A 24,869-nucleotide genomic window follows, 5' to 3' on the forward strand; every position below is an offset into this window, starting at 1 on the left:
TTTGTAAATGAATAAGCTTCTTGTAATAATTGCATCAAATTTATTTTGAATCTGTTGTATATATGTTCCATATGGGCAATTGAATACCCCCATCTCACGGACGAATTATTGGTCTTAAATACAATAAAATGGTATATTTGGTATATTAAATATTCTTCTTATGTCATGTAAATTTGCCTTGTTCTAGCCCACCACAACATGTAGTATCATTCATTGTGGGGCGAAATAACCTTTACCAAAATTAGGTTTTTGAATGGCCCAATTGGGGACAAGCCTCTTTGTTTTGAGGACAACACATGAAACATGGGGTCCCTCCCCTAAGTACTCGGCTGTTCATGAGGGCTGGACTAGTTCTGGATGTTCACATTGAAGGTACATTTGAAAAATGATCACATCCAGAAAATGTTTACCATTGAACACAGGGCTCGCCTCGATGGTCTGTATGAATTCTTGAAGCAACATGTTTGAATCCTGCTATTTTGGCTTTATCCCTCCAATGCTCTAACCCCACACAATTGAAGCTTAAGACTAGTGTCCCCTGTTATTTATGACACCCTTAAACTTTAAGATGTTATGGACAACAACATCCATCAGACCTAGCCTATATATTGAATGATGAGGACTTATGGGAATCGAAGGTCAACACATCTGCGGAGTGGTTAGATTCCCCTCCCTCCATCCTATCAATCCACAACAGCAATTACAAACACCAAGTTTACAATCCACATCTTTTTTCCTTGCACTGACTTCTAACTGATGAATATCATTGTTGGTGGAAGGTCTTGTATGTTAACAGAGTACATGGATAATGATATTTTTCAAAGGATTACAGCGAATCAAACATGAGTTATGACATATCTAACTGAAGTACTCTGCTGTTGGTTGAGCTCTTATGCAATGCCGCAGTGTTTCTCATTTGCAATCTCTTTCCGCAGGTTACCAAGGCAGCTTCCACTCCATACAGAACTGCTTCCACTATGGCGACTGCTACAGGACCATGGAGCAGCCCATCGGCGGCGAGGTGCTAACGGGGGAATCTCATTGCTTCAATTCCATTCGGCAAAATGGGTATCACATACTTCCTACACCCTCCGCGTCAGCAGGTAAAGTATTGTGACCAGAGCCAGAAGTTTAACAGGAGAAAGTAACCACATAGGTGGGTGCGGGAAGGGGGCAGAGGCACTGAGCAATGCAAGTGTTAAGGGGTTCACGGATGGGCACGGGTAGCCAGCTAAGCAAGAGGGATGAACAAAGAATGGAGCCCACCTGGATTATGTTTAATTGTCTTCTCTTTGGCCAAAACCAATTTCAGTTCAAGTGTAAGTTCTAAGCGAATTTGCAGACTTTTTCCTGAAGCGAATGATTGATGTTCCAGGAAAGGACGGCTAGCGAACATTCAGATGTTTCTTTCTTTGGGATGTCTTGTTACATAGTTGTATCAGATGTCCGTTCTCTTTCCATATTTGATATGATATGACATTTATAACGCGCCTATACACAAGTGTTTCAAGGAGCAACGAGGCAAAGGTGGAGGGGCAGAGGGGAGACAAAGACAGCGATCTTTCGAGGCCAGGTGCCATTGAGATCGAGCTATGACTGATCAAGTGTAAAGAAAACTGATGACCTTTGCCCTACCGAAATCTTGATCGATGTTGAGCAGGGCAATGCCATTAATTGTAATCGAGTACAGTACTTTTGTCATTGCTGTGTGGAGGATCCGGGATATGCTCATGGAGGTGCTAATAATACTCGAAAGTGTTGCAGGTGTACCCTCGCTCAATTGCACAATGAATGGACACCCTTTTCATTTAACAAAACATGGAAAGTGTGCAAATATTCACACCAAAATGCTGCACAAATTAAACACATAAGCTATTTCAATATTCTGCCTAGGTCTTTTAATAAGAACAAAATAGATGCATATTTGTGTCTCAGTCTGTACAACTGTCTTCCCAAACGGTGCCTTTTTAAGAAGAGCAGGCACTCTATGCTGTTAACTCGACATGCACACGGGAGTAAAAATGCAACCGTATTTTAAGGCCTTTCACATGGTTTTGCTGCTTACAAGCTAGGCAAGAGCCCAAGTGAAATGAAGAGGCAGGCTTTAATTGCAAGGATCATATTTGTAGAATTGTGAAAATGGTTGGAAAAGTAATGGAACTATTTACAGTAAAACGAAAAGTAGTGAAAATCAGTTCATGTTAGTTCCCACTCATTTCGACCTCTGGTTATACCACTACGGAAAATGTCTCTCCCGGATTGCAGTTTGAAGCTTTGTAGCAAAACTGATATGACGGTTCCTTAGTGTCAATCCATATTTTTATTTTCTTCAAATTGCTCTTTGTATATGTTTGTCTCCCAGTCACTGTGAAGTAGTCATTGGCCATTTTAGCAAATAACGACGTGTTTAATCCACATGTATTGTCCCATTATCTACTTCTATAGCTAAAACCAATGGGTTCATTCAATTCACATATTCATGAGGGGTAATAGGTGAGCAAATTATTTAGGTTTTTAGGTTATCCACCATACAGCCAAGTAACATGCATGACAGCCATTAAAAGGCCCTGGGTCCAACTCATGGAACTTTTAGCGCGGTGCAGAGTGACTTTGCACTGCCAACAGACATGTTGAACCGGCCTTGATTCAGAGAGCGGTGCAAAGTGCAATTTTGCAGCGCAAAGTCACTTTGCATTGCAAAAGTAGCGCATTGCAAAGTGACTTAGCAGTGCCAACAAACCTGTTGAACTGGCTGTGATTCACAGAGCGGTGCAGAGTGTATTCTTTGCACTACAAAAGTAGCGCTGTGCACTGCCAACAAACACGTTGTACTAGCCCTGATTCTCAGAGAGGTGCAAAGTGTATTTTTGCAGAGCAAATTCACTTTGCACTGCAAAAGTAGCACAGTGCAATGTGACTTAACACTGCCGACAAACCTGTTGAACCGGCCCTGATTCACAGAGCGGTGTAAGGTGTATTTTTGCAACGCAAAGTCACTTTGCACTGCAAAAGTAGTGCAGTTCAAAGTGACTTAGCACTTCCAACAAGCACGTTTAATTGGCCCTGAATCACAGAGCGGTGCAGAGTGTATTTTTGCACTACAAAGGTAGCGCAGTGCACTGCCAACAAACACGTTGAACCGCCTCTGATTCACAGAGTGGTGCAAAGTGTATTTTTGCAGTGCAAAGTCACTTTGCCCAGCAAAAGTAGCACAGTGCAAAGTGACTTAGCACTGCCAACAAACAAGTTGAACTGGCCCTGATTCACAGAGCAGTGCAAAATGTATTTTTGCAGCGCAAAGTAATTTTGCAGTGTAAAAGTAGCGCAGTGCAAAGTGACTTAGCACTGCCAACAAACACAATGAACTGGCCCTGATTCACAGAGCTGTGCAGAGTGTATTTTTGCACTACAAAAGTAGTGCATTGCACTGCCAACAAACACGTTGAACAAAGTGGTGCAAAGTGTATTTTTGCACTGCAAAAGTACTCTTTCCAAAGAGTATATTTGCAGTGCAAAGCTGGCATGATTAACTGCCAAGGGTTGTCCCCCCCAGTGCCAAGGCCTTTTTTGGTGATTTCAGTATTTCACCATGCAAAGCCATCTAACATTTTCGCCTTCATTAACCCCTTAAGTGCCAAGGACGAGCTATCTCGTCCATGGCACTGGGGAGGTAATCCCAAGGACGAGATACCTCGTCCTTGGCACGTAAAGGACGACTGGATGGTCTCGATTTGTGATACGCACAAATCATATGATGGGGCCTCATTACAAGTCCGGAGGTAGCCGTGCCGGTAAAACCGGCAGGTTGCCACTGGACTTGCAATATTTACCGGTGCCTGGCTTGCATGAATTACTGGGGGATTACAACCCCAGCGTTCCAGGAAGTTAGGCGCTGGTAAATGTTAATCCACATTCTCATTTGAGTCCCATAGAACTCAATGAGCATGGGGACCCCGGAAGCATAGTGTTGGTGCTTCCGTGATGGTATGCTTACCGTGGCCGCTGTGCCCAGCAGGCTCCGACTTTCTGGGCACTGCAATTCCGAGAAGCAGACCCATAGTGTGCCGGTCCGGTAACAACGGTGCCAGTAGACTTACCGGCACCGATGTTACCAGACCGGCACACTATTAATGAGACTCATTGTATACCTAGCATAGCATTTAGGGGGCGCAAACAAGGCATACACATACACAATGATCTATCACAATGATATACACAATGTAGGCACTGCTTGTTTTTAGTTGCACAGTTGTTTGGGCAACACATCTGCAGATGCACAAAAGTTCATTGCCATTGTGCTGACATCCAGGGCCCGATTCATGGAATATTTGCCCCATTCAAAGTGACTTTGCACTCCTGATACAAACCCTGATTCATGGAACCGTGCAAAGTGTATTTCTGCAGTGCAAAGTCCGGGCAGAGTCAGTGCATAGTCATTTTTGCAGCACAAAATGACTTTGCCTGCACTTTGCACTGCAGAAATACACTTTCCAGGGTTCCATGAATCAGGGTTTGTATCAGCAGTGAAAAGATACTTTTCAGCAGTGCAAATTCACTTTAAACAGGGCAAATAATCCATGAATCGGGCCTTCAGTCTTTTTCACGGTGGACTCTTTTGCTGCATTTTGGTTGCGGAAGCATGCAACAGGTGGGGAGGGGGTGGGAGGGAGCTGCGGTCTGAGGGCTGTCTATGCCCTGAATTTTACTGCACATCAGTACAAAAATACTGTAGTGAAAATTCTTCAATAAAAACACATCGAACCATTTCAATTTAGAAAAACATTATGAATACATATTAAACAGTCTAGTATCATTTGTATGAATTCACAATTGTGAAATGAATGAAACAAACATAAAATCGTCTGCACACCGTCTCCCTCTCAAATCCATCTGGATAACGTCTTTGCTGTGAATCCCGTAAGAACGGCACGTCAAATAAGACCAATTGTTGTAAATTGAAACAAGATGGCCGCCAGAAGGCCGGTTAGAATTCGTCCGCATTCCTGGAGCTAGCTGCATTTATGTGCGTGTGAGGACTGTGCATGTCGTCCTCGAAAATCTGTGTCGACATTTTAATGTGAACAACTGGATTCGACTGTCCATTAGAGTGGGTCCTTGTGAATTCGTGGAATTTCCGCAGTCTGGAGCAGGCTATAGTGAAAGCGCGGCCATGCTTTGTGGGTCACCGGACACCTTATTGAATAGGAACGTGACTGTGTTTGATGAAAAAGACCACCAAATCCTTTTCAATCCTTGCTCCCTTATGAATGAAGAACCCCACACAACCGCCCAACAGCGATCAGTGTGGGCTTTCGAACCCTTGCTGATGACACGCAGCTCGAGTTCAAAAACAGGGGGGGGAAATAGAGTCAGCTTGAGCAGGGACACAAACTCCTCAAAGCGTATGAAATAAGTTCACTAAATACCCTCCTACCCTACACACCGATCTAATTCAAAGGCAGCCTCACCACTCATCAAATGAAGATGAAAACATGAATGGGCAAACACATGGTGGGTACGCGGTGGAGCGGTACAGGCGGAAGAGACCATTTTATTTCTTTTGAATATTATAAATTGTTTTGATTGTTGTGGATAGAGGATGGGCTGCAAATAAGCTTAAAGCGAATAATGGCAATTTATCAATAGTAGCCGTGCTTGTATGGAAGCTGTGTGACGGGTAAGTGACTGGGTAAGTGACACAGGGTTCTTATGGCTTTCCAAAGGTCTGATTTGTCATTTTGTGAGACTTCTTTTAATTATAGTAATGAATAATATGTATGTGTCAAAGCCGATTAAAAAAAATGTATAGATTTGAAATCGTTTGTAAATGGTGCTCTGATGCACATGTGCTCTGTCTGCCCGCTACAACCGATCAATGAATATATAAAATAAATTAAAGAAACAGTGCCCCTGTCCATGGAGGAGGAGGGATGGGTGGGTGGAAGCAGGTGGAGCACTCACCAGTTTAAAGTTGTGTAAACTTTGGCTCTCCAGATGTTTGGGACTACAACTCCAATCAGCTCTTACCAGCATAGCCAATGGTGAGGGATAATGGGAATTGTAGTCCATCTACTGCAGCTGCAGCTGAGGAAGATCCAGTGACTTCTGTAGGGAGGGGGGTGTTGGAAGGGAGATTTCAAGCTTGGAAGCCCCTGTTTTGCCTAGCTTCCAATCCTCATGTCCTTGTGCCAGCTCGGCCAGCCAATCTCTAGATTAAGCTGCCGCATTGAAGCAGCTGGAGCAGCGCCCGAAGCGAGTGTTTTCATAGCACAGCTGAGGGGGAAAGCAGAACTCTTGCGGAAAAGCCCCAACGCCAACAACAGCAGCTGATTGTTTAAAGCCTGAGCTGCAGCATTATAACATGGGAGCTCAATAACTGTGTTTGTGGGGCATTCACTTAGGCCTGCTAAATTCCGAGAGCGTAATCCTAAACATGCTTGGCGTGGCACAAATCACCGCCTGTCAGTGCATCAAGAAGAGTCATAAAGGATTAGGCTCTTTCCTCTTTTTCCGGGGGCTTTTATTGTGCCGTTAATATTCGAGGCGAGCTCATGGCAGTGGAATGTCGGACATGGCTGGCAAGCATCTGTGTGCCATGCTTCGCATTAGGGATCCACAAAAGGCGGGCCTTGCTTTTCCTTCCGCGGAGAGTTGACTCTATCGGCACTCCAGCAAGTCCCTGACACACTGGTTTGCGGGGTCCAATCTGTTTCCGGAAGGGGCTCAGGAGGGGCTAGACCCTCTGTTTGGTTATTAAATCAGACGAGCTGCAGATGTTGATGCCTTTTATTGGACTAAATGAAAAATCTATGCAGAGATGGAACAAAACATGTCAGACGGTCTGTGCTCACCACAGGCCGCATTACAGAAACCTGGCACAGTATTACTAGCACTCAGGAAAAAATGCCAGAGTGCAAAGGATGTGTTCTTTAATTGGACATTCACATCAAGGCAAAGTTTGCCCTGGTGCTAATACTGTTCCCTGTTAGCAGTAAAAGCAAACATTGCACTGGTGCAAAAATCCATTGAAAGAATACAGGCCTTGCTCCAGCACAATGTTGTTCCCTCGTGCTAATATCATACAAAATTGCACTTGCAAAGGTGCAAAGTACCTGTGATGCAGACCCTGGTAACGCTAACAAAACCAAATCATGTCATAGGCTGCACCCTGATGCAAACAGATAAATAAATAAATAAATAAGGATAGATAAATAAATAAATAAGGCTGTAGACAATAGAAAACCTCAAGGGCCGTTCACACGGTACTCATGGGGTGCAAATGATCGTGTCCAATCATATGCCTTCTCTGTTGCCCCGTGTATCCCCTTAAGTCTCTAGTGGAGATGATGTTGGCTCAGGGGAGGCCATTTCCTGTGTGTTTTCGAACAGATTTGGCAGTGACGTAGACAGTGTCTTGCGATTGCACGGCTCTTGAATATTTCAGAAGTAGAAAAAGAGGGCATGGAAGCTTGCCTCCCAGATTATCCAGCCCGGTGCAGAGGCGTAATTGATAACAGAGACCTAAGAGAAAGCAGTCTGTTATGTATTAAAGTATACAGCATTCACCGTGCAACCCATGTTTACGTACAGTGCAAACATATCAGGCGTGCCTCGGAGCTTCCCACTCAAAATACAAAGACTCAGCTAAGTACTAAGAAAACCAACATGACTGTTTCTGCACACGCCGCCTCTTCTTCAGGGTGCCTGGAGGGATTTTATATTCTCGTGTTGTGCAAATTGATTTAGCCTAACAAGTGTGTTTTGGTTTGGAAATGTGGGACTATTTATTTCACTTAAAGTCTGCAATTCTTCTCTAATCTGTTTTGCTATTTTTTCCGAAAATCTTTCATGCCCAGCCCTGTTGTCATTGGGTGCAAGGTCTGAATTTAGTTTTGGTTTTAAGGTATCTGCCCCTGATCATACTTTGCCAGTGGTGCTTCTAATCCTATGGCAACATCTCACTCAAATTCATAGTGTAAAGAAGGGTATTTTTGATGAAAGTAACAAATGGGTTAATATACTTTCACTTTTGTAGGGGCCTTTATCTTTTATTGTTTGAAAGTTCTTGGCCACACACAGGACTTTAGCAGTGGCAACCTCTTTTGGTAATCCTTATTCCCTCAACCCAATGATTATAATATAGTTTATTATTCTTTATAAAATGTGGATTTATCTTTTATGAAACACCTCAAAAATATTTCTGTGGGTCCTATCTACCTGCCCACCTTGTGTTATTTGTAAAGCACATATAGGAAAAATTGGCATCTAAGTGCTTAAATAGTGGTTCCTAAAATATACAGCGGTTCCTAAAATATTTCACTTAGACTATATGGACCAGTAGTATGCATCTGACAAATGGCGCACACAGGATTTTTAAGCCCATATTATTTCACTTTACACACCTCTGGTGGCGAGGGTTACTCTAAAAATCAGGGCAACCACGTGATGCATCATTATGGATTAAAACCGGGGTATTGCACGCAAAAGGGCAATTCATCATCAAGTTGAATAGCAGTATATTTGCCACCTCCCATTGGCTCCATGCGTGGATCAGAACAAGGTCTGCAATGTTAGTGGGACGTTGACAAAAGACTCACCTTAATGCCTGAAGTAAACAAGGTGCTAAGTCTATGTTTTGCTCAACTTGCACAGCTCTAGATAATACATTATCTCACCAAGACATGATTTCTCTAATTCCATTCACATGGGGTTTTCAGGCTGTGCCATGAAGAGACTTAGGGCCTAATTCACAGAGCGTTTTCCAATAGGCTTTTGCCATTATAAGACGCACCTGTGAATTAGGCCCTTAATTTGTTCTAGAAAGCAACGGCTAGGATTTCACTGAAAGGGGAAGTTCTCTCAGAAATTCTATTGGTCCACTGGATAGGGCATGCATATTTTAGCATATTTCGATCGATCTGGAAAGAAATTCCTTTGCGTCTTACCTTCCATTTTTTCACATTTACACATGTAAGACTCACATGTTGAAAGCTGCCATCTTGTGCTTATCTTATCTACTGCCCTAAATTCAGGTTCCTTCGCAGCAGTAAATCTTAGGACCCACCCCTAAATCTGACATCTTTAGAAGCTTACACCCCTTGTCACAATACCAGTGCACATCTCATGTCTCCCATCCACAAACCAACCAGGGCAGATTCTGCTTAGCCTCAACAAGGAGGGGGAGCGAGGGAGGGGTGCGGGTCAGTCCATACAAGCTGGAAAGCCAAATACGAGCAACCTGAATGCTACTAATCATTTGCCGGTCGACCCTGCCCCGTGAAGCTAAGTAGGATCACTCTCAATTGGTTGGTTTTGCAGGTGTGAGACATCATGTTAATATATATATTTTTATTATGGCCAACATTGTAAAATCATAACATTTTTGATTGAACTTATTGAAACCTGCAGCCTGCCCCTGCCCAGGCTCTAACCAGTCAGCTAGTCGGTCACACGAGATAGCCGATGATCAAATTGAATTAAAATATAACACAATCCATGTGCAATAATCACTAAGTTTGATATTTCCAAATGGTGATCTTGCTTAGCTTCACAGTCGGCGTGATTGGAAAATAATTAGTAGCATTCACGGTGCTAGGATGACACACTGATTGCATTTGGCTTTACAGCCTGGATGGGCTCAACCCTGGCAACTGTGAAGCTAAGCAAAATCAGCCTCGGTAGGTTTGCAGATGGAAAACTGCTGGGGAAATACCAAGCTTAGTGATTGCTGCACATGGATTGTGTTTATAAGTTTGAATTTAATTTGATCATGGGAAGCTCGAGAGACCCATTAACTGACTGGTTAAATCCTGGGGTTACCAGGGCAGGGTGCAGGTTTGATTAAGTTAAATCAACAATTGTATGATTTAAAAATGTTGGCCATCATAACAAATATACATTAACATGATGTCTCCCATCTGCATACAAATCGGGGGCAATCCTGCTTAGCTTCACGGGGCAGGGTCAGCAAATTATTAGTAGCATTCAGGGTGCTAGCATGAAGTATGGATCATATTTGGCTTTCTATCCTGGATGGGCTGACCCTGCTGCCCTGTGAAGCTAAACAGGGTCAACCTTGGTTGATATGTGGATAGGAGACATGAGACGTGCACTGGTGAGTTTCGCATTTTTGCAAATGTAAATGTGAGAAAATCTAAGGTAAGACACATAGGAATTATTTTCCGGATCATTCAAAATATGCCAAAAACACATGCCATATCTATTGGGCTAATAACATTACTGAACAAACTTCCCCTTTAAGATATCAAGATGCACTCACACATTTGTCATTAAAGAGCTTCATTGGCTGCCATTTGCAAATTGGATTAAGCTTAAGACCCTGTTCTGGGCTCAGCAGCATAAAGCCTATCACTTATTTATCAAAAACCCAGGCCTTGTGTTTTTGGTTGACCTCTCAGATCAGTAAACCAAAAACATGTTTTGATTCCAAAGTTTGTCTTGTAAACTGGGGTTGAGAGCCTTTGCGGGCCAGGCCTCTACTCTGTGGAATTCCACCTCCCGATTAATTGTGACTGCCAAGCACCTGAAAGCCTTTGTGCTTCCAGCTTAAATTTCCTCCTTCCAACCACAAGCAAGGGCATGTTTGTGCTTAAATGAGGTTTACCTCTGCCAGCCTGGTTTTCCTCAGTAAAGCACGGTTATGCCAGTGCCTGCATTTGCCCCAGAACATTGTTACGCAGTTTACAGAATGCCAGCCTAGCTTTCACTCATTTTAGAGCATTGCCATGCTAGTTTCAACATTGCCATGCCTGCTGTTTTGTGGTGCCCATGCCTATTCCCTCTTTCACAACCCATTCATATTGTTTCCCAGAGGTTTGTGCCAATCTCCCTGCACATACATATTTACCCAGATGACTGTCCTAGTCCCACTGCCCCTTAGATATTCCCTCATATTCCCCTTTCATATTTTCCAGAGGATTGCCATATACCCCTGCAACCTTTTATATCACCCCTTGAAGAAAACCTCATGCCACTTTCTTTTGCCCCAGAAAATATTTTGTTTACCTTAATATACATAGGCCCTTGTCATCCCTCCCATATGGCCCCTGATTCTTGATGTAGTGCACATGAAGTAGCGATGGAGGTCACCAATTACTCTGCCCTGCTCCCTGACCCAGCCCTTGCAGTGCATTAAGGTGGTGTGGCACAGATCGGGAGCGGACATGCCAAGGGACAGAAGTTCACCCGGTGCGTCCGCTCCCGGTCGGACCAGAATGAATAAGGTAAGTGGAGTGGGAAGGGCAGGGAGAGAAATATGAGGTAAAGGGAGGTGGGCTGGTGCCACTTACCTCATTCCCTGTGTGGGAGATAGCGCCCTCCAGCCCTGCGGCGGCTCAGGGGCCAGGAGTTACTGTCTGGTAATGCCCCTGTTCCAAGCCTCCCTATTGGCTGCCAGGCCGCCACACTCCCCTCACCGGGTACTAATCTCCAATGTCTCCAATTCCTTGTTTCCTCATCAGACTATATACCACCAGCCTACCACTTTGTGTGGTAGGCGTTGCCCTTCATTGAAAACATACTTTTGCTCGAATGTACACATATAAAAGCTAGCATTATAGAGGCTATTTTCAACCCCATTGCTATTGGCATTGTCTGCATGTAAATTTGATCTTCGAAACAAAACTTGAACTAGAGCCAATAATTGGAAAGTAAACCACTCTGATTTGTTTCAATATCATTTTTTGCCATAGCTTCTAGTGATTCAACATACAGTATATTTGCACACAATTATTTCACCTATTCTGTAGAAACACAGAATTGCTAATTTCATCAACTTCAACATGCCTTAGCTATGAAAGGAAATCATCTGTTGAATATTAGCCGGCCATTCCAATAGTCAATGCCAGTATCCTGCCCCACCACCTGTGGCACCGCTACTATCACTGTCAGACCCCCTTGCACTCCATGTGTCCGTGCTCCATTTGTACTGATAAACAATGTACCATTCTCTAAATTGGAATTGTGGCCAAAACCTTGTTTAGGTTGGAACGGAGATGTCTTGCTGTCGTCTCATGTAACGCGTTGCTGGTTCATGTTGAAGATGGTCAGCTTTTTGTCATGGCTCTCAGAGATGTGTCTCCTTTGGTGACCAACCTGCTGGCACTACACGAAAGATTTGTTTTCACTGTATATCAGCAAGCCTGCAAGTACAACATTGAGAGCCAATCATACAGAGGCTGCTGACCACACAGACCACATAGTGTGGTGGACCAGTATGCCTTACTGTCATGTACAACTCTAGGACCGCTGATGTGTATTTTCTCGAACCAGATGAATGGACGTTTAGCTGAGAGAAGGCCAATCCGACACTATTTTCGTTATGGGTCCATTGCATGGAAAAGTGATGTTTCCTGACCTGGGTCTAGTATTCTCCATAACAGATGTATATTGCGTCATAACCTTCTTCTTAGCTGTCCCTGCAGCCCCCATTCCTGAGCCTATTGGTCTTCCCCCAGTGCATCCTTGAACATTGTGAGTGTGTCTCATTGCGAATGCAGATCGCCCGAGTTCTCGCCTATGCTGACACGCGGAGAACTTGATACCTTCTTTCATTGAAATAATGCGTGCATCCCTACGCAAGATTGACCATCTAGGTGCCCACCCCAGCCACTCACGTTTTCTATATAATTTGGAGAGTTCCATTCCCGGCAGGTACTCCAGTGGCGGCATCTTAATCTGTGATGAAGCATTCAATCTAAGTTGCTGCTTGGCCTTCTCACTTGACTCCACCAAAGAATAGATATTACTCAGCAACTCCACTGAGTAGGTCTGAGGAAGACTCCTTCCATATCTTGACTGTAACTGAGGCAGTGGTTACTCACAGAAGGTCACTCCTCACTCGGATGCCTCCCTGACACAGTGCTGGTGCATTAGGGGAGGGGGGGTTTGATGTGTCTGGATGCGATGGAACGCATCTAGGCTAGGTGTTCAAAGATAGTTCTCTGGGATATGATGGTAGGTTGGCCAAAGATATCGGGTGATGGCGTCTGCCATTGATGTCCCACAGCTTATCCTCAGTTCCCATTTCCATGCTACCATCTATTGAGGGCCAGGGGGTTGGTCTCCACCCCACACTGGGCACACATTTTGATCATGCAGGGTGCAGTGGTGAAAGACAGCATTGGCCTATCCATTATAAAGACATTTCGCAATAAGGTTTTGCATTGTGATTCAGGACTGAGATGGGAGGGAGCTTATCTGAATGCAAAATCTCTGATTGGAAGCGACTTTACACAGGCAGATAGATGAGTATGATCTGATATGGCATTTATGACACGCCTATACACAAGTGTATCAAGGCGTGACGAGGCAAGGGGAAACAGGGAAAACAGAGATAGCGATCCTACTAGGCCAGGTGACATGGAGATCGTGCAAGTACAGGGGAGGGGGCAAAAAGAAAAGTGCAGGGGGAAAGGGCAGGGGCAGTGCAGTACATAGGATAACAGTGAAAAAAATAAGACAATAAGTAATAGATAAAAGTGCAGCCAGCAGGTGGCGAGTTCAGGGGTAAGTGCCAAGAACCCGGAATATGTGCTACTATCAGTATGTACCATTGCTTTGGCCACGCCTCAGTGGTGTCTGTCTGCGGCAGTTACCTCTTCAGTATTAGTGATGTTCTCCATACACACCTGCAAACCTGTCCACAGGAATGGAGCATCCTCTCTACCTTGGTCATCACTGATTCATGAATCATTGCCAATGGGATGAAGTGTATTTTCTGGATGCTGTCCCTACACATGGTGTGTTTACCCTCACCCATGTCTTTCACTTGATGAGATTGACTGCTGTTTCACACCAGACCAAGTGGGCTGAGCTTTCGCCTCTTGAATTTCCTCGCCAGTCACGTGATTCATCATCTGTACATGCTCTACCAATCACCAGAAACCAGAGTCAACTTAGATAGACTAGTCTAATCCGGTGACAGACAGAAACCTGAAATGTCTAATTAGCAAATGCTGCCACTTCTTATCATGCTCAACGTGCAAATCACCACTGTGTTCAGCAGGTGCGATAGCTGCTGTGAAGTGCCTGTCAGCAGCTCGGGTCATATTGGGAATGTTCACGCTATTGACACGCTATTGACATGTGAGTGAAGACCCTCTCTCAATTAACAGTTTTTTCTATTCTTCACATAAAGTTCGCTAGTCGCAATCTTTGAATTACTGCCACCTCGTGGAGTACGTGGCCTGTCTATGCATGCAACTTCTGTTCCCTTTTCAATAGCAGGTGTCATTCTTTGTTAATCATTAATGGGGCTTTTAAAGTTGATCCGGTAGGCGACTCCTGTGAATCTTTAGTTATTTTGGTGCCTTATTTATTGGTCTAAAGATGTATTGCAGCAGAATCTAATATCCTTTTGTGTCGCAGTTCACTGGAATTTAGACCGTAATACGCCTAAACCGTCATTAATTAAACGCAATGAAGAAAACTCCAGGACTATGCGCCATTAGGTGTTGATTGTGTTTTTAATACTGAGTCTCCAAAACAACAGAAACTAGATGTGTGTAAATAGATGTGCCCTTTTCTTGATTACACGTGTTTCGGCTCGCTGAACCTTTGTCAAATCAGGGCCGAAAAAGCTTAAAACGGATTGTTATTTAGTAGCAAAATATATAAATGGGTCTGATCCCAAGCTCTGTATCCCAGAAACTGCCGTCTCACACGTCAGCTTGCAAAAAAAAAAAAAAGCTGACGCGTGAGACGGCAGTTTCTGCGATACAGTGCTTGAGATCAGACCCATTTATATATTTTGCTACTAAATAACACACCGACCAATCAGTTTTAAGCTTTTTTTGGCCCTGATTTGACAAAGGCTCAGCGAGCCGAATCACGTATAATCAAGAAAAGGGCACATCTTGTATATGTTTCATATGCTTTGAATGGACCCTAAGTGAATTACTGTAAGAACATATTTGAAATACAAGTCTACAAAAATAGGACTTTGTACTATAGTATAGTGAATTTTTAGTCCCTGACTGTTACTGGTCTAGATATATTAGTAAAGGAAAAAAGAGTGAGCCACACATGTGATGTCATGTCATCAATGACATTTGTGATGCCATCTTTGATGTCCTGGTTGTTAGTCTTAGCAGTGCACGGTGGTGGTGCGAGTTATGGTTGCTTAGCTTACCATAACTGGCGAATTTCAGGGGTTTTTCGGTTTTACTTGGAACCATAACATCCCTATAGCAAAGTTTTTTCACTGAATTTCATAGGTTTTTAGTAGCGTAAATTAACCATAACGTGCCTTTAACAAAGTTTTTTCACTGAATTTCATAGGTTTTCAGTAGTGCAACTTAACCATAATGTCTACGGACATCTGACTTAATCGCAGACCTTCCCGAGAGTGCCACATAACCATATGCTAGCGCGCGGCATGATGACGTGTGTGAGAACCCGTACACACTTCACAATAAGGTCTGTGCTTCGCAGACAGTTTGGGACTGCATTTTCTACTGATCTAGGAACTTTCAACTTCAAAATTTCCCTTGCACAGCTCCAACACCTGTTCCTACTCATCCATTAACAATCTAGTACACAGTACATACTTTTAGCAAAACTGCTATTTATCTTAAAATGGCATCAGCTAAGGCCATCCCTCCTCCCCAAGAGACACCACCACTGCTGTAATCAAGGAGCATGGGAAACACTGGCCCCTACCTCAGATTTATCACACGCGCAACATTTTCCCCTGTCCACAGGTCCCTCCATATTAGTGTTTGGTGCCTCTTCCCTCATTTCCCTCCCCACCTTTCGTTCTTAGCTCTCCTGCCAAAAAAAAAAAATACCTCCAAAAACAACTAAATAAATGTTCCTTTAGGAACCACCTTTCACAGTTGAAAAATAGAACTAAAAAAAAGTATAGACTCCATCTACTTTATATTTCTCAGTAAAGTACATAGGCCCTCATCAGGACCCTGGCGCTAAGTGTTTAACAGCGCCGTAAAAGGCTGCGGCGCCGTTAAACACTTAGCGCCTTACTATGAGGTCCCTTTGCGGAACCCGACCTGAACGGCTGGTCTAGACCAGCCGTTAAAGTAGGGACCCGCAAAGGGACTCTCGAGGTAAGTACGGTACCGCAATTTGTGGTACCGTACTTACCGCCTTCCCCAGTCCCATTGAGCCTTATGGGGCAAAAATGGGAATGGGGAAGGGCCAATATTCAATGGGGAATAACCGCCCGCCAACCTTGGAATGGGGTGGTAATTCACCATTGAACATTGGCGGACTCGTTACGATACCGGCACCAACCATGGTGCTAATAGCACCATGGTTTAGCGCCAGTATCGTAATGAGAGCCATAGACTCAATAAGATTTTCCAACATTTCCATTTGCATTTTGTGTTATACTAATGGCAATATTGGGGCGTTCATCCTCCATTCCAGAGACTGGAACGGTGGATACCGGCCCAGCAACCCAAGCTATCAGCCCAAGCGAAGCAAGGGTGGATAACGAGATCTCTGGACCATTATCCCCCCATTCCAACCCCTGAAATGGGGAATGAAGTCCATTAGCAGCCTCGGTTCCCAAAGCGGGAACCCGTGGTGCTAAATAAAAGGATTTTTTGTCCTACACCGGGACGCCCGTGGCATCCCGGTTTAGGAAGGAAAATCCTTTTCCAAGATGGCTACCATGGAAAGGGAAGGCGGGGGTTCCATACCTGCCCCTCTTCGCTTTCCATGGCAGCCTGAGAAGGCAAAAAGAACACCCTATGACCATATTACCACAAGCACATTTTCCTTCCCTTTCAAATCTATCCTAATTTCGAATAACTTTACCACAAAGCCAGTCCCAGATGGACATGGCCACTTTAATCCTATGTTTTGTCCCTTCTGGTCCTGGCCAGTAGCCAGATTGTCTGGATCATGACCTTATTCCATGACCCGGACATTCTGGCCACTGCCCAATGCCACAGGCTACCCCTCAGTCACTAAAGCTATGCTGCTATTTTTTTTTAACTACATTATGACACTTGTCAAATAAGAAAACACTGCCTCATTTGCAAACCCAAGCTTGTAGATCCTTGCCAAGGCGCTTTATGCAAGTTTGTTGGAAATCCATCCACGTTTTATTTTTTCAAAACTGTCAAATGAATGCACATACAATCGTCATATATGCTCTGCACAAAATCCCACCAAACTTTGTAAACTCATTCGAAAACAGATCAGAAATATCACATCCCATCCTCATCACCCCTCACCTCCCCAGAGATTATTTCATAAGTTTGACCAATGCAATGCTCAGAAAATATTATTGTCCCGAGGGTTCGGCCATGGATTTTTATACATATGCTGATCTATCGAAACATTTCCAATGCACCTTACCTGACTTTTCCTCTTTCATAAACATGCAAAATCTGGCAGCAGGGGGCGTCCATCTTGTGCTATTCTTATCCATTGCTGCATCGGCCTATGGTAAACTGCCATGATGTCACTAAATCATATGCCCCGCCCCTGAGCCTCACATCACCAAACCTAGTGATATTCTCCACCTTTCTCAGTGACGTTCCTCGTCAGCGTAGCCAAACGCACCCATAATCACCTACGTGATATGACGCAAAACCCGAATATCAACACACATCGACTCACTACACAGCACATCACAATTCGGAATATTAAACCATACTTTAAAAGAAAACAACAACACTGTACAATTTGTAAAGTAAGTTTATTTCGCAATAAACGCTCCGAGAACATCCGACTATTGCCATATTCAATCAAATTGCAAATTAGTTTCTTCGCTCGTGATCGGAAATGTTTATCGTGAGGCACGCGCTGTTCTTTTTCCGTACACAAGGTGTTCGTTTTCGGTAAAAGAAGCGCTTGGGTTGCACAGTGAAATCCCGTGCTTCTGCTTCAGCTTGGGCCTAGACCACCATAAAGGATGTTATGTTGCTCCTAATCGCTAAAGCGTAAGGACATGTGGGCCCATGGCGATCGTCCCAAAATATAGTCACTGTCATCCAGTTATTTACAACGATCTGCAGCTGCCGATAAAAAAAGCTGTCAGTTGGCATCTGGAAACGATGACAATCACAGAATGGCAAGATGTACCTGTTTCGAAAACATAACAGAAAATGTTTCTCACTACCCGAACTTCATTACAATTAATCTATTGACTTATTAATTCGGCATAGAGTTTAAATTAACAATTAGCACAGACATAAAAAAATCTCAACAAAATGAAAACAACGTGAAACGTGATACAAAATTCGACATGTTCATACATGACATTTTAATGAAATATTAGCGTTGACCCTGGGGGAACCAAGTGGTGGTCTACATGCACCTTGATGCAGAACTCCCCATAACCATGTTAAAAAGACAACTGCATATAAACATTGTACTTGCGTTTCATTGCAATAAGCCACACAGAACAGACCAATAGAATGTAACCCAAAAATAATCTTCAGATAATAATAAGTGAAGGCTTGTTCCGGTATATAATCGTCGAAAATCAAACTTACATTATATTCACCATTTACATTCTCTTGGCGTAACTCAGACCGTAACCACAATTCTTCATAAACTGAATTTACATGTTCCTTAAACACTTTTAGAATGCATAACCTTCTCATATCTTCATAATTACAAAGCTCCTTTCATAAAATTCCTGTGGGAATAGTCCCTTTCTCTCAAGGTCAAAAAACAATTATACAATAAAACAGAACCTTATACTATGTGTCTGATGCATGGGCTTCCTTAGCCCGCAACCAAAAATTCAAAGCTGGTGATCTTCACTCAGAATCATACTTCATAACAACTTGCCTCACCACATCCATTAGAAGTGCTATTCTCATCCGCGTCCATCAGGCACTGCAGGTGGCTGCCTGACATACCAGGCTCTAGGGGGCGCCACTCTGACTCCATTATTATTTTAATTACATTTGAACACAGACTCATTAGCCCTTTCTTTGCCATGCTCTGGGAGTACCACCATCACATCAATTTATAAACATCAAGCTTTTTACTTAAGAGTGTAAAATAACCCGAAATTGCTTCTATTTAATATTAATAAATATTGGGCAAGCAATATCAGCAATATAGAGGAACGGGCATTCGGAATGTAGTATTACTCTGTATTACCACAAGGTAAGGTTGGGATTGCAGACTGCAGAAGCAACAATCTACATTTACAAGTCTACAATTCCATGATTATACATCTCCATCCCTTGAATGCCAAAATGCAATGTATTTCGCCTGTACTTTACGCACATATTGTGGAACACCTCCAAATGTACCGTGTGACTTTCACGACAAAAAAACACCTGTTTTTTGCTTCTTGCAGCTATTTCCCATCCCATACTCATCACCCCTCACCTCCCCAGACATTATTTGATAAGTTTGACAAGTGCAATGTTGTGTTTTTTTACATGTTTTTACCGCGATGTCGGTAGACACCAAACACGGATCCACGATGGAGGGCGCATTAGAACAATCTGACGCACTTCTCGCTCTTCACCTTCCAATCAGCTGACACGTCACATGTCTGCGGACATGACGCGAGCTGATTAGCCAATCGGTATCCCATCTGCGGAACGAACAGGGAAGTGCGTCTGCGGAGCGGACATAGATATCACTAATTGTTTGAGACCTACTTTTTGATCATTTTAAAAAAAACTGCTTGACGTATTTTCACCAAATTTACGAAAGCATGCTTTCGGGACCAAGCCGCTGGTCCTGCTGCAAGTTTGGTGAAAATCCGTCCAGCGGTTTGGGCTCTAGGCGTGAGCAAAGTTTTTTCCGCATTCAGTCTATGGGGAAAAAAATACATTTTGGGACCCCCCCCCTATAACTTTCCTACCCCTGGACCAAACCTCACAAAACTTTGCAAAAAAGTTCAGAGTAGGCCATATACCTCTTTTGCAAACTGTGGTGAGGATTTGTCAGGGGGACCGAAGTTATAAGCCACCCAAAAAGTGCTCTTCCTATGGGATTAGCAATTTAACCATAAATACACAGCCACTAGTGTGGCTGTGTAATATTGGCAGCACCGCCTGCAGTCTATTCACTACGTATAGACATCCTTTATGATTACTTAGTCTACTTGTGGTGCAGCATCTTTACAATTTTAAAATGGCTTTCATTTTCTTCAGTGCTCTTTGCACATGCAATCTTGATTTTGCACATGAAAGGTTGCTCGATTCTTTATCTCGTCATCAGATTCTATAAGGTCTATGCATTCTCTTCTTTGTTATCTCTTCTTGGCGTGTCATCTTTACTTCATATGACACCACCAATCTTTCCTTTCATTCATCTTTACACTTCTTCAGGGATCTTTCCTTAGAGACTGTCATCTCTCGGTGAGTACATTTTATAGGGCTTTCTCAATGGATACCTTATTTCGAAGATTCTTTGCGATATTGGAATCATTACTGGCGTTGTGAATGTTGCAATTTCCGGTTTCCAACATATAGGCAAAATAGGGGTGGGACTTCTGGTAGATGCATTTGGCTCCTCCTCTACAAATATATGGTGTTTCAATTGTCTTTTTTTATTCAAGCAATTTTATGTTTGTACTTATTGATAATAATTGTATAGGATTGAATAAAGATATACTTTTATAATTCGTTTTGTATTTTGATTTAAATGTTTTCCAGTGCACAACAGAAGAAGGTAGAATTAATCAAGAGATTGATCATTACATTGTCTGTGTTCTTTTCTATTTGTTGATTGATGTAAGCTTGTACTGTAATGGATGTGGCTGCATTAGAGGAGAGCTAGGGAAGGTCACAGCCAAACATCACCTCTGAACATGCTTCGCCTGACTTTGTAAGGCCTAGTTTGAGTTATTATCATGGCCAGGGTTGTACACAACCCTTTAGTTAAAAACGAATAGCTAAAACCTGAACCTAGTCAGAAGGAGTCGATGATTTTCCATAAGGACAGCACTTTTCGGGCAATCAAAGTTATTAGTTTCCTTTTAAAAAACCGCTTGCATTTACTTTTGTATTGCGTGTGCATTAGAGGAGCAGGAAGATGCAAGCTGCATCCGCTCAAAAGATGTCCTTATAAATGCCATGTCATATCATACTTTAGTTAAAACATATAAGAACTCGGTATCTAGAGAACCATAAAGCTGTTCAGTGATCTCAAACTGCTTTGCAGACGCCGAGGATCTCAGTAGGAATTTAAAAATGCGGTCACTTGAAGGTTAAGCATCCGCAAACTGTCACTAGAGTTGAAGATGTATGTACGTTTTTTTGAAATGGCAATATTATTAATGCCAGGTGTCGTGTTTTTGCCCTTGCAGGCTATGGTATCATTTCAGAAGCACAGTGTGTATCTGAAGAGGCTGTCACCAACGGAACAGAAGAAAACGGATTCTTTCAAAATGGCGCCTTTGATCATTGTTTGAGCCACATACCGTCCATATACACGGACACCTAAAATCGCCAGAAGGGCCCCTCCACACCTGACTGTATCTAGCACTTAATACCAAAAAAACATGTGCAAGTAAATAAACTGCATGTACTGTGTATTTTTGTTGGAGTTCTTTAAAAGAATCACTTCACATGTATCAAGTATTTTTCATATGCAAGATTATGTAAAGGAAATAATGGAAACTCTTACTTTTATCTGGCACTTTGAATTTGATGCTTTACATGTATAAAGAACATAAACAGACGTATTTTTCTTGTATTTTCTCATATTAAATTGTAAATGTAAGTTATATAAAAAAAAACTGTAAAAATGTTCACATTTCTGAAAGATATGCTTCCTATTTGAATGTCAATATGTACACTCAATTGTTTTCATTTTTAAAGCACTTGACCTATGTTGTTGTTTTTTTATTTTGTATCACAGACCTCATGTATATAAATGTACATACCCTATTCTTATCAATTGTTTTTGTATTTTCATTTTGGAAGAAAACATTAAAAATTGGAAAGAAATTTGGGTTGTGTTTGGTGTACTTATAATCCGTTGCTACAAATAACCAGAGCTTTGGGGAGTATCTCGCACCACATTCAGTACATAGGGTGCAATCTTTGTTAATCTTTGCTACATTCTACTAAGTGTCCTGCGGAAGTGCTAAATCCTTTAATTTCTTCTAACTTCTGAAGATCGGTGTGGGAGATCAGCATTTTATGGTCCTATGGAGAGTCTCGGGAGGATAGCTCAGCAGCAGCGTGCTCGCTTGGAAGCAAGACAACATGGAGCAGATTCCATCCCCGGCTCCGCGATTAGAAACCTCTGGGTATTAAGTGCGTTATAAATAACCTATCATATCATAAAGATGCAAAAAGATGTAAAAGTTAAGCGTTTACGGCTAGGTATGATTAATATCACTTATCGCGACGTCATGAAGCTTTGAGGCATAGTGGAGGAATGGACCGAACAAACCTTGTCCACCATGCATCTCTGCGTCGCCTCAGAACACTACACGGTTTAACGCCAGCATACATTTACGTGTTGGCTTTAACGCAATGGATTTCTATAAAACACGCCTCTCTTTGAAAGCTTGCAAAAGCAGGCAGAATCCATAGGAATACATTGTAAAGACCTACCACAATGAAACGTGCAGTGCAGTTCTATTTTCAGCCAAATACGCGAGTGCGTAAACAAATGCAAGTCTGTATGATGTTTTCACAGAAAATGGATGGCAGGCCGACACTTCATGGTTTTTCTCCCGCCAGAGCCAGGTGATTCACCCCTCCCAGTCACAGCTCTTTGCAGAAGCCCCAGGCCCCCCGGGAGTTAGCACTCACTCATCATAACCGAGGCAATCATTCATGGCAGAAGTATTTCAGGGACATACAGTCTCTCTTGGTCCAATCTTGCTGTCTCTCATCCACGCTCTGGTGGCCCCACGTTCATGGTGAGTACTCTGTCTCAGAGCCATCCTCCACTCACTCCATTCCCAGGCAGCCAGTATCACTTAGCAGATCAGATACCAATGAGGGGCTGAGCTCCTCCACACACACATCCATGTTGCTAACCCTGGCAGACATGGAGCCCCTGCCTTTCGTCCATTCCACTGCCACACCAGATGTGCGTCCAGATACCCCTGGGTGGGGTGCGCCTTATAAATAAATAAACAAACTAACAAAACCTTACTCATAAAACCTTACCCTAGATGTGCGGAATGAAATGTGACACTTCATTGCATTGGTCAACATTCAAATTCAGAGATTGCACTTTGCTCCATCGAGAGAGTGGAGAATGTCTGAGTTGTCCTCAAAAGGGGTGATAAAGTACATGATTACACATGAAATCTTAATTCCCAAAGGATAGTGATTGTGTCCAGGTGAACCTTGTCCTACTTTTCATGTCTTTTCCTCTTGGCATCTCCAATGTGCAACACTTATCTCTCATGTGCTCGTAATATCAGGCTTCAGCTAAGATAAAAAACTGCATCCGCGCCTTCACAATTCTGGGGCTTCTTCTGTTTTTTATCCTGCATTGACACAGGTTGAACTCGCCCCCCCCAGCACCCTCCCCATCCAGCCCAGACCAACTTGCCTCTCCATGCATTCACCAGTTTGAGCGCACACACTACTCGAGTCCTACTCTTTAAAACACGAAAGCCCAAACCCGAATCTCTAAAACAATGGCAAGCTCTATTACAAAGACTTGTATTTATTTATTTAAATAGTTATATAGCGCACAAAATCCAAAGGTATCTAGGCACGTACCAAAGGTACTTGGACTTGTAAATCCATGGGAAGCTCTATTTTCATCCTTTACATGCCTTTAATAAGCTCTATTTAGACCACTTCCAAGTTCTAGTTAAAACATGTATTCAAGTACATACCTGTCATTCTCAGATCTGTATGTGATTCAAATTTCTGGGGTGCTCTCATACCTCCAGAGGCTCTGGGCACCACCTACCTCACAGTGGGTTCTAATAAGACTGCAAAGCCATGCTTGCCATCAGCGATGAAGGTAGTTTTTGAAAGGCCAGCCCCCGACAACAGGGACAGGGTTTACAGGCAACAAACTAAAGCCCCTTTGTTTGGGATATCACATGGTACAGGTCAATTCTACTTAGAAAACCCCAACACTACAGTCTGTCGGACGAAACCAGGGCCATGCAAGGGCTCACAACTGCTCAGTTGTAGTGCCATTGTATTTATTTATGTATTTATTCATTTAATTATTTATGATTTATAAAGCGCAAACTATGGCCCGAGGGCATCAGGGTGCTTTTGGAAGCCCCTTCCTTCCAGTGGGGTTGAGTGTGATATTTGTATTGACAACGTGATGCCCCTGGTGTTCCTCTCTGCTACTGGTGCCCCAGGCATCTCTTTAGAATTGCCTTTTGATAGCATGAGCCCTGAGTGTTGTTTTTCGAGCCACGCAGATGCTGCTGTGTCTTTGTCTTTGCGATACCTACCTCTGTGAGATACCTACCTCTGTGAGATACCTACCAATGCTTTTAGAGGCAGACGTCGAATTGGAAGAAGAGGTTACTTATCGCTGTCTCTGAGCTTTCTCCTCTGTTGTCACACGTGTAATGTGGCAGGCGCAAACACACTTTTCTCTGCATGTTCTCGTGTCAAAGTCCCATAGAGATGCCTATGTAAAACCTATTGCCCCAAGGGGTATTTCTTAAATCCCGCCCCTGCATTTCACACCATGTTAATGTAAAGAATGAATTGTACCATTAGGCCAGGGATGCCCAACTGATTTTGACAGAGGGCCGAAAGTACCTTACATGATGGCTATAGTGGGCCGAAAAGTAAATGTGGGCGGGGCAGTAGGCGGGGTGTGGCAGGGGGCTTTTTCAACCCCCAATTTGTATTAAACACATGGAAAAAGAATATGTTTTTGAGGGGTAACGATTTTTATTTGTATTTCAAACTTACATTTTGTACTACACATTTTCCATTGTTATAATTTAT

At 43.1% G+C, this 24,869-nt stretch overlaps 1 protein-coding gene across 3 annotated transcripts in view; it reads left to right on the forward strand.

Moving 5' to 3' along the window:
• GLIS1 (GLIS family zinc finger 1) overlaps positions 1 to 21,849 on the forward strand; it is a 1,244,663-nt gene extending 1,222,814 nt beyond the window's left edge. For all 3 annotated transcript variants that reach the window (XM_069642164.1, XM_069642165.1, XM_069642166.1), the window contains exons 9-10: positions 936 to 1,103; positions 21,275 to 21,849. In XM_069642164.1, the coding sequence (XP_069498265.1) occupies positions 936 to 1,103; positions 21,275 to 21,411 (305 nt within the window). In that variant the 3' untranslated portion in view covers positions 21,412 to 21,849. The remainder of the gene's footprint in view (positions 1 to 935; positions 1,104 to 21,274) is intronic.
• The last annotated feature ends 3,020 nt before the right edge of the window (positions 21,850 to 24,869 follow it).

This window comes from Ambystoma mexicanum, chromosome 1q (genome assembly GCF_040938575.1).
Source record: "Ambystoma mexicanum isolate Mex_15411 chromosome 1q, UKY_AmexF1_1, whole genome shotgun sequence".
Classification (NCBI taxonomy): Eukaryota; Metazoa; Chordata; class Amphibia; order Caudata; family Ambystomatidae; genus Ambystoma; species Ambystoma mexicanum.